The 17,829-nt window shown below is 34.4% G+C and overlaps 1 protein-coding gene across 3 annotated transcripts in view; it reads left to right on the top strand.

Annotated features, from left to right (window-relative positions):
- NMU (neuromedin U) overlaps positions 1-16,917 on the top strand; it is a 30,174-nt gene extending 13,257 nt beyond the window's left edge. For 2 of the 3 annotated variants that reach the window (XM_012441040.2, XM_012441039.2), the window contains 7 exons: positions 4,427-4,486; positions 5,876-5,905; positions 5,996-6,046; positions 7,990-8,064; positions 12,031-12,084; positions 13,405-13,444; positions 16,744-16,917. In XM_012441040.2, the coding sequence (XP_012296463.1) occupies positions 4,427-4,486; positions 5,876-5,905; positions 5,996-6,046; positions 7,990-8,064; positions 12,031-12,084; positions 13,405-13,440 (306 nt within the window). In that variant the 3' untranslated portion in view covers positions 13,441-13,444; positions 16,744-16,917. The remainder of the gene's footprint in view (positions 1-4,426; positions 4,487-5,875; positions 5,906-5,995; positions 6,047-7,989; positions 8,065-12,030; positions 12,085-13,404; positions 13,445-16,743) is intronic. The other variant, XM_012441041.2, reaches the window with a different exon arrangement.
- Positions 16,918-17,829: the final 912 nt, after the last annotated feature.

Below are 17,829 nucleotides of genomic sequence, written 5' to 3'. Positions count from 1 at the left end.
ACTTAGTCATTTAAAATACTCAGACATCATATCACTGCTTTGCTCCAAATCTTCCTATAGTTTCTTATTGCACTTAAAATAATATAAAAATCCCTTGATATGCCCATAGACCCTAAATGATTTTTTTTTAATTTTAGGTTCAGGGGTACATGTGCAGATTTGTTATGTTAGTAAAATATGTCATGGAGGTTTGGTGTGCAGATTATTTCATCACCCAGGTAATAAGCATAGTACTAGACTGGTAGTTTTTCATCCTCATCGTCCTCCCACTCTCCACCCTCAATCGGGCCCTGCTATTTATTGTTCCCTTCTTTTTGTCCATGTGCACTCAGTGTTTAGCTTCTACTTACAAGTGAGGACATGTAGTATTTGGTTTTCTGTTCCTGTGTTATTTTGCTTAGGATAATACCCTCCAGCTCCATCCATGTTGCTGCAAAGGACATGACCTCATTCTTTTTTATGGCTGCATAGTGTTCCATGGTGCCATGGAACCATTCTTTTTTATGGCTGCATAGTGTTCCATGTACCACCAAATTTGATACAATTTTAAAACATTGTTAATTTTCACATACACTGTTATTATTTATGTGATTATGTGACTATTGCTTTTAAACATTTTTACCAAGTAGAAAATGTTATCTTTAAGGTCTATAAATTTAAAAATAAGATATTAAAATTTTCGTATATTTAAATCCTTGAAGAATAGTTGAGAATTGGCTTCTTGTAAAAAGGAGCTGGGGGAAATGCAATTGCTTTGAAACCTTTTCAGTCAAAGTTCAATCTTACTAAACCTCATTCAGCTTAGAAACTATTTCCTAAGGAGAAACAACTCACATGTGTGAATTTATTCTTCTTTGAACTGAAATGCATTTTTGACACATGACATCACTGGGTGTTTTCTTCTTATTGTTTTGTATTTTCTATTTTGAAATAAGCCATAAGTATTTATTCTTCTTTGAGTTGAATACATTTTTGATGCAGAAAAACACTAGGTATTTTCTTCTTATTGTTTTGCATTTTCTATTTTGAAATGAGCCATAAGTGTTTATTCTTCTTTGAATTGTAATACATTTTTGACACATGACAACACTAGGTATTTTCTTTATTGTTTTGTATTTTCTATTTTGAAATGAGCCATAAGTGTTTATTCTTCTTTGAGTTGAAATACATTTTTGACACATGACATCACTGGGTATTTTCTTCTTATTGTTTTGTATTTTCTATTTTGAAATGAGCCATAAGTGGAGCATTTTTTTGTTTGTTTTTAGAGATAAGATCTCACTCTGTCACCCAGGCTAGAATGCAGTGGTACAATTATAGCTTACCACAGCTATGAACTCCTGGACTCAAGCAATCCTCCTACCTCAGCCTCCTGAACAGCTGAGACTACAGGCGCATGTCACTATGCCCAGCTAATTAAAATGTTTTGTGTGTAAAGATGGGGGTCTCACTGTCTTGCCCAGGCTGGTAAAAAAAAAGGCACAGGGATTTTACTTCAGATTTTTGTGGGGTGACCTGTGTATCCAGCCCTTAAGTATAACCTGTGAGAAAGGATGTATCAGTGTTCACACTCTACTTTTTCTCGCAGCCAACTCCCAACTCCAAGCTTAGCAGACAATACCAACGCAATGCAAGAATATCTACAGATCAGAAGGCCAAGGTCCCAGGCCATATTCTACCAACTCCTAGCCATGTGTGGTATGGGGGAAGTGACAGTCTCTTAGAATCTCACTTCCTCTGTACATGAGAATAATAATTCCTGTCCTGTGTAGGACAGAATGCAAATTACATATAGTCATGCATCACTTAACAATGGAGACACATTCTGAGAAATGTGTCCTTAGCTGATCTGTCATTGTGCAAACATCACAGAATGTACTTACAGGAACCTAGATGTACAGCCTACTACACACCTAAGCCATATGGCTACAAACCTGTATAGCACATTACTGTACTGAATACTGTGGGTAGTTGTAATACAATATGTATCCAAACATATCTAAATGTAGAAAAGGTACAGTAAATATATAATATAAAAGATAAAAAATGATACACCTGTATAGGGCACTCACCGTGAATGGAGCTTGAAAGACTGGAAGTTACTTTGGGTGAGTCAGTGAGTCAGTAGTGAGTGCATGTGAAGGCCTACTATAGATTTCATAAACACTGTAAACTTAGGTTACATTAAATTTATTAAAAATTTTTTCTCTCTTCAATAAATTAACCTTAGCTTACTGTAACTTTTTTACTTTTATAAACTTTTTTATTATTTTTTTTCAAGACAGGGTCTCACTATGTCATCCAGGCTGGAGTGCAGTGGCATAATCAGCTCACTGTAGCCTCGAACTCCTGGGCTCAGAGGATCCTCCCACTTCAGCCTACTGAAGAGCTGGGACTACAGGCATGCACCACCACACGGGACTAATTTTTTGTATTTTATATAGAGATGGCATCTTGCTATGTTGTCCAAGCTGGTCTCAAACTTCTGGGCTCAAGCAATTCTTCCACCTCTGCCTCCCAAAGTGCTGGGATTACAGGCATGAGCCACCACTCCTGGCCAACTTTTTAATATTTTAGAGCTTTTTTACTCTTTTGTAATAGCACTTGGCTTAAAACACAAACATGTTGAACAGCTGTACAGAAATATTTTCTTTATATCATCATTCTATAAGCTTTTGAAATTAATTTTTTTTTTTTACTTTTTAAACTTTGTTGTTAAAAACAGAGACACAAGCATACATACTAGCCTAGGCCTACGCAGGTCAGGATCATCAAGATGTGACTAGATGATAGGAGTTTTTCAGCTTCATAATTATCTTATAGAACCACCATTGTATATGCACTCTATCATTCACCGAAATGTCATTATGTGGTACATGACTGTATATGAAAATGTTTTATAATTTATCGAAGCACTATATAAATATGAGGCATTATTAATAAATATCCCAAGAATTTGCATGACAAGCAAACAAATGGAATGAAGAGAACAAAGCAGGACCTCTGATGCTAGGAAGGGTGCACAGAAAAACTGTTGACTCCACCTGCATCTCTAACCACAACCAACCATGTCAAGCATGTACTGTTGTTCAAAAGGAGAGACTATTGGAGGTCCTGAACAATTCTTTTCTTATGTCTTTTTTTTTTTTTTTGAGACAGAGTCTCACTCCGTCGCCCAGGCTGGAGTGCAGTGTCGAGATCTTGGCTCATTGCTGCCTCCCAGATTCAAGTGATCTCCTGCCTCAGCCTCCCGAGTAGCTGGAATTACAGGCATGTGCTACCATGCCTGGCTAATTTTTTGCATTTTAGTAGAGGCTGGGTTTCGCCATGTTGGCCAGGCTGGTCTCGAATTACTGACCTCAGGTAATCTGCCCACCTCAGCCTCCCAAGGTGCTGGGATTACAGGCGTGAGCCACCATGTCCCGCCTCTTTTCATATAACTTCTAAATTAAGAATCACTTCAGCTATAAAGCAAACCTGAGAACTTTACCTACATTTAATCCTTCTAAGAACTCTCTGCAGTGATGTCATCCCTGACTTAGAGCTGAAGACATGGAAATTTAAAGAGGTTAGGTAACCAGCCTAAGGTAACACAGCTAATAAAGAGCAGAAATGGAATTTGCACTGAAATGGAGTTGCAGGCTTCCCGACTCCATAGCCCATGCCTCTAACCACTAATTGTATCGCCCTCCCTACTGTTCTAGTTCTTCTACTTCCAAAATGCATTTATTAAGTAATCAATTGTTTGTGGTGCTACCGTCTTAAATTCTGTGCAAAACAGGTTTCGCCCCTACTTGTCCATTTCTTCTACTCCTTACCACACCCAGCTGGCTACTAACCACTAAGAGCCCTGCCCTACTTCTGTGCTTATATGCTTTGAAAAACCTGATCCTGGGATGTGCAGTCAGCAATCTGGAAGGGTGGTACTCAGATTAGGTGCACCACACATGGCTTCTTCTCCTCCACTTCCCATTGTTTTCAAGTAATTGCAGGATTTTCAAATTAGCCAATAATGAGTAATATTCAGCGAGGCTCACAGCATTGGCATGTAGATGCAGATTTTGCTACAAGCTTGGAAGAATAATTCTTTTAGCACTGTCCCTTGTTACTCTCAGTCATAGACTTTCATAATATTTTAGCAAGTGCTGAGAACTGTGTAGCTGGATCACAGCAGAAACCTTCATGAGTGCATATGTACAGTACTTATCTTTTTTTAGTTTTTCTGGTTAGAAAGGCGGCTTTATTTTCGCAGCCAAGTTTTTGTTGTGAGAGAAATCAAAGGATTCCAACAGGTTTATTGATCTACAGAAGGATTCTTTTCTAGATAGTTAGCATCTCCTCGTGCTCCTAACATTTTATAGTTCTCTCTTCTATGCAAATATCATTAAGCAGAAGCATAACTTACGTATCTTCTCATTTCTGTTAGGCATCCAATGCACTGGAGGAGCTTTGCTTTGTGATTATGGGTATGCTACCAAAGCCTCGGGTAAGGTTGAAATAGTGTTTTGTTTGTAGACAAAAATTATCCAAAAGTTTCTTGGAATTTCTCCTGGAAGAAAATATGCCCAATTTAGGAAGCACGCCAAGACAGCAGAAGAGGAAAAATTGATTTTGGATAAGAAATACTTCAGATTCTCTGATGTCTGAGAATTGAGCATCATATTAATGGAGTTTTCAGTAATCTAATTGGGAAATCATATATCCCCATCAAATATAAAATGAGCTCCAGTCCAGTGGGATAAATATGGGGTCACATTGGCTCTGTTTTTTTTTGCCCTGACTCATGAGACTTTGGAGAACAGATGCATCTTTCTAAGCTGCTAAGTAGATCTTATGGTTCAAAGGTTAGGACATTGTACTTTGTGAGAGAGTCGGACATTAAGAATGCAAAAATTAAATAAATAAATAAAGCAAACTGTATTATCATTGTCTTGGTTTCTTATTAAAACGACTTGATTCTTCTGAGAGAACTTTTTGTCCTGGAGTGAGAGTAGATGGGCACTTGAAAACTAGCATAAGCACCATACCTAATTTTATATTCTGTATCTTATTGATAAACTTATTTTAAAACTACTTTATTAAAGATAAGAGCTTCAGGTTTGAATATTCTATTTTTCATTTGCAATTCTAACTTAATCGGTGGTCATTGGTACACTCTGACTTCCATACCTTTCATATATAATAATTCAAAGAAAAAAATTGATAATTTGAAAGCATAAATGTTTTATGAAACTAAAGAATCTCTGCCTACAACTGTATGTTTATCCATTGTTTCTAATGGTGACACTGTCCAAAAAGCATAATTGATTTTTTCCTAATTAAGATAAAAGAAATGACAATGGTGTTTATTCATGATCTTCCATTTGTATTAAAAGCAAGTGAGAACAAGAAAGAACAACAAAAAAGGAATTATAAGATTTTTAAAATTATTTTATGAAAGCCATCAGCAACAACTCATAACCTTACTTAGTAATAAACAGTAAAAATATTTTGATGTGATTTTTTTCAGTCTTTTCCTCTGACTATTCCATCATGTCATTATGTAATAATTTCCCATTCTACCACTGTTGAATATTTAGGATGTTTCCAATTTTTTACTCTTATGAATAAAGTTGAGTAAAGAGATCTTTATGCACATCTTTATTTGTAAACAATATTTAATTAGTTTCCTATTTATTTTTAGAGCAATGGATGCTTAACTAATTTCAGTCTTTTTTTTCTTTTTTACTAATTTCAGTATTATATTTTATATGTAACATAATGAGTCATGTGTTTTAAAAAATTGTGTTATAATTTTATAACATTATAAAATTACCGTATCTAAGATAGTAAAATGTTATAATATATAATGATATATAATATCTCTTTTTAATAGGAACAAGATGAAAAAGATAATACTAAAAGGGTAAGATGGTTTCATAAATATATACCTTATAAAATAATAAAGGAAACCACTAATTTTTTTATAGTAAAATTTGTTGCTTTTTTTAAACAGTTTTTATTTCATTATTCGAAGACACAGAAGTTGGGCAATTCAAATGTTGTGGTAAGTTGTAGAACTACTTCTTAGTAATCACTAATTTGTTTAAAAGAATGAACCTGTTTTTGCAGTATAATAGAGCTAGATCAGAATTCAAATCTTTTACTTTAAGAGTTTGTATGTGAGTAAGGAAACAAAATTCAATATTTATTATACATTTATTTTACATGTCAATAACTACCTGTACATTAAATTCATTAATTCATTCATTTAACATTCATTTACAGAGTATTAGCTATGTGCTATGTGCCAGGCACAATTCTAGGTACTAGAAATATAGCAATAAATAAGACAAAATTTAAAAGAGAAATCCCTGGTCGGACATGGTGGCTCATCCCTGTAATCTCAGCACTTTGGGAGGCCGAAGTGAGTGAATCACTTGAGGTCTAGAGTTCGAGACCAGCCTGGCCAACATGGTAAAACCCTGTCTCTACTAAAAACACAAAAATTAGCCGGGTGTGGTGGCGCATTCCTGTGGTCCCAGCTACTGGGAGGCTGAAGCACAAGAATCGCTTGGACCAGGGAGGTGGAGGTTGCAGTGAGCCAAGATCACGCGACTGCACTCCAGCCTGGAGGACAGAGCAAGACTCTGTCTCAAAAAAAAAAAAAAAGAAAAGAAAAGAAAAAAAAAAGGAATCCCTGCTACTGTGAAACACATTTTAAAGGCCAAGAAAATAAAAGGCAAATAAGTAAGTAAAACATATTGTTTCCAATTGCAATTGTTGCAAAGAAAAAAATCATTTGATCCAAGGGCATTTTTTTATTTTAAAGGATGATTGTCAAAAATGTAATGAAATATGATTTAAAATATCCTCTTCTATTCCTGAGATCTTCTTATTAGTAATTAGGCATTTAATGTGAGAATGTATTCTCTAAGGTTAGCCAAAAACTAGTAACTTGAATTCAGTTCACTTTAAAATCATGTAGTATTACTGGTAGTTTTGTTTTTGTATACGTGGGTTTTAAAAATGCTAACCCACCTACTTGGTGTTTCAATCTAGAATACATAGAAATTATTTGACTATAATATTGTTTCCACACTTGTGATTCACGTTCATGAACCCATTTAGGGAATGAGGAACATAGTGTATTTTAAACCAGTACATACCTGTGGAAAGTAACTGTAATCTTAAACTCAGCCTGAAATATTTATCACATGGAATATGCGTACGTATGAGGAGTTGAAAGATTATACTGGCTTTACACCAAGTAGAAACTGAGCTGGTTAACAGATAACTGTCATACAGGGCTCAACATAGCCCATGTGCTAAAGGAATTTAACATTAATGAGAAGTCTCAATGTGACCCACACCTTTTTTAAAAATGCAGCCATATCAGGTAGGTAGCTACATGTCTCAAGTGTGCTTTCATTTTCTTTGGCTTGGCACCTTTACATTTTGGGAAAATGTATCTTAGTCACAGTTTTCACTATTAAGAACACATTGTCATTTTCACACATTGTTGTCTTGCTCTCTACGTTTCTAAGTATATAATTTACAAAGGAGGTTATTAGATGTGTGTATAGTATAATCTTCTGGATCAACATGTTTATAGTGGAAAACTGCTACTCACACTGTGGGTTTCACCTGGCCCAGATTATTTTGAGTAAGTCTCGAAGCAGACAGACTGCCTTTTGCCTCTCAAAGAGGCAGTGAGAAGCTTTACCGGCTGACAGTTGACAAGAGAGCCACAGCCCTTGGGAAAGTGCTTCTTCAGTATAATGACAAAAATTCCAGTGCAGAGCTACCAAATTTTATCCCACCTCTTGGTTTATTCTCCACGGTTCTTTGAATTGCTTCCAAAGAGCTGTTTTAGGTGACATCTTTAATGTTCTGTTTTGTCTGGGACAAGTATAATCAATTAAAAAATACCAAACAAATAGGAAGCCGTCTTGCTGGCCAGTGCTGAGAAACTGTGTGCTCACTGCCTGTGTGTTCATGTCCTCTCAGTCGTCTGTCGTGCATCCGTTGCTGCAGCTCGTTCCTCGCCTGCATGAGAGAAGAATGAAGAGATTTGGAGTGGACGTATGTAACACAAACTGCATGCTGGCTTTGCCATTCCGTGTGGGGCAGTCCTTTCTGTTAATTCCCAGCTGTGGCAGTTCATCAAATGCTGCTTTTCAGGATAAGCCCACACTAATACCCAGTTAGCCAGTGTAAGAGCATTTGTTTGCAGAGTAGTTTTCACACCTGAGAATTGTTCAAGCTGCCCTCCCCGGCCCTCTGCGATATTGTGACCCTTCTAGTTGAAGCTGTGGACATTGAGGAAAGCTGAAATTACACTCTTTTCCAAAAGCCATTACTCTCCTGGTGAGAAACCTATTCTTTGTTTAAGAAAGGGCACTGCTTGTGTCCAGTCCTTAGGTAGGAATAAGAGAACAAATAAAGGATAATGTATTGCCCCTCTGTATCCAGTATGGCAAGTAGCTAGGATGGCAAGCTTTCTGTTCAAGTATTTAAATGTTGGCAAGAGTAGGCCAGGCCTGGTGGCTCATGCCTGTAATCCCAGGACTTTGGGAGGCCCAGATGGGTGGATCCCTTGAAGCCAGAAGTTCAAGACCAGCCTTGACAACATGGTGAAACCCCGTCTCCACTAAAAATACAAAAAAAAAAATTAGCCAGGAGTATTGACACATGCTTGTAATCCCAGCTATTCGGGAAGCTGAGGCACGAGAATCACTTGAACCCAGAAGGGAGAGGTTGCACTGCACTCCAACCTGGGTGACAGAGTGAGACTCTGTCTCAAAAACAATAGAAAAAAGTCAGTAAGAGTAAGGCTCATGAAGTAAATATCAGAAACTAAATGTATTACTTTGTTTTTTCCACAAAGAACAAAAAATGTGACCTAAATCCAGTATCTGTGTGTAAAATGAATGTAACTGCATTAACATATTCTTACTGTGTTACATTGTGGAGGTTTTATAGTCATTTAACAAGAATCCTAACTCTTGTAACACTGAGAATTTCTAGGATTATTTTTAAGTAATGCCTTCCCTTGCTGTAATACATTATGATTTTCAGTCTTATATTATCTCATTTTATTCTTTGGGGAACTCTGTTAGCACTTATACAAGTAATGTTATGTCCCATTTACAAAAGGAAAAGCAAGTCAGAATAGTTGAAGGAGTTTCCCAAGATCATATTAGTAAAAGAAAATACAACATAGTCTTCTGACTTCTGATCTTGGCAATTTTTTTTCACTATGCTGTTCCCTTTATAGTTTAATATCGGAAATTTTTATTATGTTATTTTTAAGTTATATATTTTATTACTAAAAGTTGATTTCAGGTGGGGCATGGTGGTTCACAACTGTAATCCCAGCACTTTGGGAGGCCAAGGTAGGCAGATCACCTGAGGTCAGGAGTTTGAGACCCGCCTGTCCAACATGACGAAACCCCGTCTCTACTAAAAATACCAAAAAAAAAAAAAAAAAAAAAAATTAGCTGGGCATGGTGATGGCACCCATAATCTCAGATACTGGGGAGGCTGAGGAAGGAGAATCATTTGAACCAGGGAGACAGAAGTTGCAGTGAGCCGAGATCATGCCACTACACTCCAGCCTGGGCAACAGAGCAAGACTCTATCTCCAAAAAAAAAAAAAGTTGAATTCAGATGAAAATTTTCCTTAATTTCAATACCATATTTAATTTATTCTTAAAATGCTACCCAAACTTTTCGGATACTTTTTAAAATGCATAGAGTTTAGCTGAATACATTCATCAAAATGTATTTTTATGGCCAGTATTTCTTCCCTAGAATCTTCACATTCTTAAATGAAGCTTCCATCAAAGATGACAATATCTGATGCCAACTGTAAAGAGAAATGTTAGATCATAGGCAGTAGCCCCTTAAAATTTTAGAATTTGCGAATGAAGAAAAAAGCAGTTGTCATCAAACTCTCTAGAAGTAATACATGCTTTTTTGATTTAACTTTTACTTCTTACAGTGTTTGCTTGAGTTATGAATTAGTAAACAATTTCCACTTAAAGCTTCTGTTCTTAAAAGACACCAACAATCATTAGTGTGACTACATTATTTCAGTGCCATGATTTACAAAACCAAAGCTAACCACTCAGTATTGTGGCCAGTTTAGTACCTTGACTGAATTTTCCACCTTCGGTGATACCATGTATATTTTCAGACAAATGATAAATCTTAAGGGTATTTTGCAACCAGTCAAGTTTCCTAGAAACCTATGAAAGAAAAGAACGTTAAGAGATGAGTAGAAATGCAATTACAGGAGTGTGTTCGCTTTGCTGGGCCTAAGTCATCAATTTTAAAATGTATTTTTGATAGTGAAATATTTTGAATTCTTGAAGAAAATGAGGTTTTAGATCTTAAAACACTTAAGTTTTGTTTGCTAGACATCTTCCACTTTCATTCCCACATCTTTTGTTTATCTCTACCTCCCAAATTATTTTATATACTGTTCTATGTTTAGTGATACGACTCTAAAAAGATCTGTATGTTGGGTTTTGCATTTGAAAGTTTTAAATATTTGATACATTTAAATTTACATTTTGTCCTGCCTTTTAGTTTTTTCTCTTTAATATAATATACATTAACTTTTTTTTTTTTTTTTTTGAGATAGGGTTTTTCTCTGTCGCCTGGGCTGGAGTGCAGTGACATGATCATGACTCACTGCAAACTTGACCTCCTGGACTCAGGCAATCCTCCCACCTCAGCCTCCTGAGGAGCTGAGTCCATAGGTGTGTGCCATCACACCTGGCTAAATTTTTTTATTATTTGTAGAGACTAGGTCTCTCTATGTTGGCCAGGCTGGTCTCAAATTCCTAAATTCAAATGATCCTCCCACCTCAGCCTCCTAAAGTGCTCAGATTACAGGTATGAGCCACTGTGCTCAGCTGAGAACATTGCTTATATAGGTATATAAGCATATGGCTTATATGTGTACATCTTTTTAAATTTTGAAAACTTAAAAAAACTTTATTTTTTATTTTTCATTGGTATATTATAGTCATACATATTTTGTGGGTACACGTGATATTTTGATACATGATACAATGTGTACAGTTTTAAATACAGATTTTTTTCAATCTTAAGTAATTTGGGGAGTTATAGTAAAGATGAAAATTAAATACAAATATTGAGAATTTAAGATATATTTTTTGCAAACTAAGTATCTCAGAATTTAAACATATAGCAGAGCCATTTCTTATAATTTAATATGATTGTATTCATATTAAAGAATAGTTGAAAAAGGTCTTGGCTGAAAGATTTCATGGTGATAGCCATGCTGATAATGCTTTTATAATATAGATCATTATTAATGAAAATAGGAAGCTATAAGCCAATTTTATGGAAACCATAAAATGTTAACATATTTTTTCATGAAGTTTAAAATGAAATGTTTGAGAAAAATATATACTTATTATGAATAATTAGGTCATTCTTATTAATAGTTGGAAATTTAAAAATTAACATTCTGCACATATAATTATATCAGGAACATCTCTCCTAAAGCTTCATTGAATAAACATAGCTTACCAAAATTGTCCCTCAATTTCAAACTACATTTCTGCAGAAATATTGTATAATATTTTTTAGCTTTGACACAATTCTGTTTTATATTTTTCCCTGTTCATGTATTAACACATATAATACGTATTTTAAAGAAATTATTTCATTCTAACAAAATGCTGAAAGGAGATTTTAAATATAGTCAATTATGAAGTGTCTGTCATTTCTCTTTCTACTTATTGATGAATACACATACAACTGACAAAATTCCTGAAAGGAGAATCTGTCACACTGATAAGGAAATTATTTTTAGATATAAATTTCCGATGATATTGCTAATTGTTGAAAATTTTCAGGTATAATACAAAAATTCTGTGTTCAAGTCCCTGATTCCCTCTATGTTTAGTTATGATAGTTGAAAGTAATTTTGACCCTTAATGTGCTTTCAAGGAGAATTTGCACTTATTTTTAGTGTTAGTTGATTTGTAATGCCTTCATTTTCTCTTCTAGGAAGAATTCCAAAGTCCCTTTGCAAGTCAAAGTCGAGGATATTTTTTATTCAGGGTAGGTACATACTGCATTTTTTTTAAATCAATCTACATCAAAATTGAAAAACACTTTCACTGTGTATTTAATTAACTTGTACATTTCAATTAAATTTTAAAGTTTATAGATATTTGGCATCAGGTGTTACAGTCTGACGTTCACTTCTGTCACCACCTTATTGCTTCAATACCACAGTATCTCTGATCTCTTCTTTGATCTATTGCTCATGTTTAAACACTTCAAATAACATTCACCTATTAGATAGTTTAATTCCCTGACATTTGATGTATAGAAAATAAGTGTCTTAAAGATACACTATTCCTTATGTTCTGTGGAATTATTTGCAAAATTTTTAACTCAGTAGATTGGAAGAGTTATGACTATTTTCACAAATTCTTAAAATTAAAATACTCAACTACAATGAAAGGTATAAGTAGACAGAATTTCAGGATTACATTTCTGATTTTGTTTTTCCACATTGTCTATAAAATGTGAGGTTTTTTTTTAGGCAGCTATACTTTGTAAAATGTTTGGATCCTTAATACATTACCATAAAGTTGTAATTAATTATTTAAACAACTATTTATTGAACTTCTACTAGGTGCCGAGCAATGTACCAAGGGCTGGGACTATAAAGACAGGTAGAATTCCATCCCTACGCTCTAGTAGTTTAGATAGGCTCTAGGAGAAAACAGATAAGTAAACAAATATAACGTAGTGTGTGAAATGCACTTTTGATCCAAGGGCTGTGGTTTCCAAAAGAAAAGCATTTTGTTCCAGCTGGAAAATGGAAGAGGTACAGAGAAGACTTCATTGGCTGATAGAATCAATGTGAATTGGTTGATGAAATATTTAGTTAAGAAATTTCCATTTTAAAGGCTAAGGAGGGAGCAGATGGGGTATAGTTTACCTTTTGAAAAATAATTCTAACAGAAAATTAGAGAATGGATTGAATGAAGGAATTGGACTGATAGCAGGAGGGAATAAGCAACTAAACAGCCCTGACTTCAGTAAGTTCATATCAAATTAAAATTGAGAACATTTGTTTTAAAATGTTGGTACCCTCAAGGAAATAAGCAAAGTCAAATAGCATCTAGTTCATGGTGGTTTTTGCAGCATTATCAGCAGCTCAGAACTTGTTAGAGATACAAATTTTAGGGTTCTCAGGCTTACTAAATCAGAAACTGTGATTATGGGGTCCAGCAGTATATGTGATGAAAGCCCTGTAGATTGTTCTGATGCACATTAAACACTCCTCTAAATTATCAGTGCTGTTTCTATGAATATTAGCTTCCATCTTTAGTTATGCTGATTTATTTCTAATCTATTATTTTTCAGCCACGGAATGGAAGAAGGTCAGCAGGGTTCATTTAAAATGGTATGTGATAGATAAATAAATAAATAAATGGTATGCATTTCACAGTTCAACCCAGTTTGAAATTTTCTGTTGTTTTCAAATAGTCACAAATTAAACTATGCTAAATATATTTCTGTTATTTGATTGCATATGCACATGAATATTCTATGTAAATACCACAATGATAGGAGCTGTAAGGGCTTCATTGTAATAAGAAAATACCAGTATTTTGGGGCCTCATTTGCTTTGCCCATGTCATTTATTTCTTAGACTATGTCACAATAGCAATCATCATACGTAATTTTGTAGACATTGATCTTATCATCATTTATTGTGCAAGTAAGATATGTCAAGGAATGAATTCTTATCATAGTAATCAGTGTCTACCACAATGGGCCAAGATTTACAGACCAAATGTACTTTTGTCATCTAAATAACCGACACTCAAAGATTCTTTAGAAAAGCTGGTGATTCACCAGTTTCTAGAGAGTTTTTTAAATGTGGAAAGACAAGAGAGAATGACTTCTTCTTTTGTACTGCCAGAATTTCTACCTCAGTGCTGGACATACAGTAGAAATTTAGTAGCTGCTGACTGTTCCCACATGTTTATAAACATGTTAATCCTAGTATTGTATTAGACAGTAAGTGTTGAAGTCAAACTCGAATGCAGATTGATAAATTTATACCACAGAAATAAAGTATATTCTAATAACCTTTTGTAATCCTAAATCTAGTTTCTATGCTGAACATATTTTTTTAAATATATCATTCATTTTAGACTGGGCACAGTGGCTCATGCCTGTAATCCCCTTTGGGAGGCTAGGGCATGAGGATCACTTGAGCACAGGATTTTGAGACCTCATTGCTACAAAAATTTAAGAAAAAAATTAGCCAGGTGTGGTGGTGCATGCCTGTAGTCCTAGCTACTTCAGAGGCTGACATGGGAGGATCGCTTGAGCCCGGGAGTTTGAGGCTGTGAGCTATGATCTTTCCTCTGCACTCCAGCCTAGGCCATAGAGCAAGAACTTGTCTCAAAAAAAACAAACCAAAACAACAACAAAGTGAACTTCAAGAAGGCAAAAGGAAGAAAGTTACAGAAATGAAAGAAGAAATTGATGTTAAAAAATAGTAATAGAAGGACAATAAACAAAGCAAACATCTATTAGTAATTTTTTACAAAAAATAAAATAAATTAGCCTAGTGTAATCAAGAAAAATGGTAAAATCATAAATATAGAAAAGTACAAATGAAAAGAGAAATTAAAACAGAGAAGAAATAAAAAACACAAAAGAGTACTTTGCACATCTCTGTACATAACAGTTTGGAAACCTGGATAAAATGGAGGATTGTCTAATAAAGTAGGTGCTACCAAAATTGACGTCAGAAGAAAGAAGAACACTAGACTAATAGCTATGGGGGGGAAAATGGAAAATGTTATCTAGAAACTATAACCTCAAAAAATACTAAGCCATTAATTTTGAATTTTTTCAGCTCAGAGAAAGAAGAAAAATCACCAAATATTTTTATGAAGCCAGCATAATATTAATACCAAAACTTAAAAAATAGTATAAAAAATGAAACTATAACTCAATTGTATTTATAAATATTAATGTAAAAATTTTAAAGGAATATGATTAAATAGTATTTATCAGTATACTTAAATAATTTTATGACCCCACTAAGATTCGTTCCAGCAACTCAAGGATGGTTCAATGTTAAGAAGTGTGTTAAAAATTTTCACTATTAGAAGAAAAATTATCTGATAATTTCAATAGATGCTTTTGGTAAAAATTTCACATCACTTTCTGTTCTATTAAAACAAGATCCTATAGGAAAAGATTAATCCTTTCTTGACATTATTTATATAACAGTCTCAAACCAGGTTAGTACAGTAACTGGCTTGTTAGTGAAACACTTTGTAGTATTTCCGTTAATGTCAGGAACAAGATAAAGATACTCTCTCATTTCTTATTTAATGTATTTCTTAATATGTTAGCCAATTCAATTAGACAAGAAAGAATAAAGGATTCAAATAGTGGAAAAGTGAAAGAAACATTTAATGTGCTCGTGGGACATAATTAGGAACTTGAATTTGCAAACTTGTTTCTTATTAACTCCTGCTTCAGAAGAGGCCTGATAAATTATGTTCACGTGAGGAATATGAGAAAACATACTCTTAATTTTGCATTTTTTCAAAGAACCAAGAACAAAGCTAATGGAAAAGAAACTATTTTATCTTTTATAATAGTATAAATGTACATTGGCATTTACAAAATTTTAAAAATAGATTAATACTAAATGGGAAAAAATACCTGTGATTGTAACATTAAAGCAAGTATTAAAATGTTAATGTGAAATGAAATTAAGTCCATAATTTGATGAATTTAGTAAAAGAAAATCTCCAAAATTGAGAAGAATTGCTTTATTCAGATTATTTGCAAGATTAGGGTGTACATAAATTAATGTACTCATGATTTCATTTTATTTTGCCAATAGAAAAACAATATAATTATCATTTTTTTCTTTGTTTTTCTCGTCTGATTTTCTAAGGCCTTTCTCTATCCTGGTGACCTATATTTATTTAGAAAGTGGTTAAGCATAAAACAGGATGATGATTTAGTTGCAAAAATATGAGGAAAGAGATACACAAGGAGTAAATGCAGCTTTTGAAATAGCTTATTCATAGATCTTATTGGCATTAATGAGCTTTAGGAAAGCACTTTTATATAGTTAAATACTGCAAATTGTTGGAAGACACAGACATACAGAATAAGTATTCCATTAGAGATAGATTAAATGATATGTAGTTAAACAGACAGGCTGGGTGCAGTGGCTCATGCCAGCAATCCCAGTACTTTGGGAGGTCAAGGTGGCAAATCACTAGAGGTCAGGAGTTCAAGACCAGCCTGACCAACATGGTGAAACCCTGTCTCTACTAAAAAAATACAAAAATTAGCCAGGTGTGGTGTTGCACTCCTGTAATCCCAGCTATTTGGGAGGATGAGGCAGGAGAATTGCTTGAACCAGGGAGGTGGAGGCTGTGGTGAGCCAAAATCATTCCACTGCACTCCAACCTGGGCAACAGAGCAAGACTCTGTCTCAAAAAAAAAAAAAAAAAAAAAAATATATATATATATATATATATATATATATATATATTCCTCCTATCTGTGGGGGTGTGTGTGGCTGGGAAATATCTCATGCTAATGTTATCATTCTATGACAAAATATTTATAGAAATGTCTATATACAAATATTATATACACACAATCATGTGGTCATTTACACTTAAATTTAATTCAATTTTTCTTTTTTTACAGGATGCCAGCTAATTTTCCACAGAGCAGTGCTATGGAATACAAAATGTACTGACATTTTGTTTTCTTCTGCAAAACAATCCTTGCTAAATTTACTCTGTTGAAAATCCCTGTGTTGCCAGTGTGTTCTCAGTTGTAACGATGTTGTAAATGTTTAATTTGTTGAAAATAAAAAAAAGTTAAAATATTTTTGCTTAGTGTTTTAATGAGAAATACTGTGTGATAAACCTGTAAATAATGCTGTTCCTTTGATCCCTGCTGGGTTTGACAGTACTGGTACACATGCTTTTTTGATATTTTCATGAAAGGCATTCATAGAGAGTTGAGTTTTAATCAATCAGCTGTTTTAGTTTATCATATTTGGATTTTGTCAGTGACAAAATGACCAGAACACGGGAATGCCCAGTAGCTACCAATCTTAGAATGTGAGCACCAACTGAAACTATACTAGCTGGAGGATTGGGCCATAGCCCATCCAATAGTCCAATAAGCAAGTTCTGATTTATAAACTATAATGGATTTCTGATTGCTACAAATGTATCAGAAGACTAACTTTCTCTAGCAACTCATAGTATTCAATTTATCCTAAAATAAGTTACTTCACCCGGCAACATCTGAAAGACAATTAGTCTTGTCCATTAGCAGAAAGAAAATAATCTTACTAATATTTTATTAGTAAGGATCATGAACACATATTGGGAACTTTCAACATCAAATCAATGTTTAGTGGGCGCAGAATTAACTTCAGATGGAGGTTGAATTTATCTCCTCTCAGGTTCCTCTTTTTTGTCCTTCTGACCTCTGCCTTAGATTCCCACCTCCTCCATTAAGAAGGTTGCTGGCTGATTACAGAGGAGTGGCTCTTTTGAGTAGATGGGATTAGGTCTATACATACATTCTTCAGAGCAGAGTATCTAACAAACCTTTGTCTTCCTAATGTTGACCAATTATAGCTTAAGTTACACCTTTTCCTAACGAAGTTCCTGAATTTTACTTCTTGTCAACCTGAGTGAAGAACATAAGAAGCAGAAGAGAAAAAAATTTTTAGAAAAATAAATTGCCCTGATAAGGTGGGGACTTGAGAGCAAG

This window comes from Aotus nancymaae, unplaced genomic scaffold (assembly GCF_030222135.1).
Source record: "Aotus nancymaae isolate 86718 unplaced genomic scaffold, 86718_ANA_hifiasm-v0.15.2.pri h1tg000006l, whole genome shotgun sequence".
NCBI classification, from domain to species: Eukaryota; Metazoa; Chordata; class Mammalia; order Primates; family Aotidae; genus Aotus; species Aotus nancymaae.
This window is presented reverse-complemented; position numbering and strand designations above follow the sequence as displayed.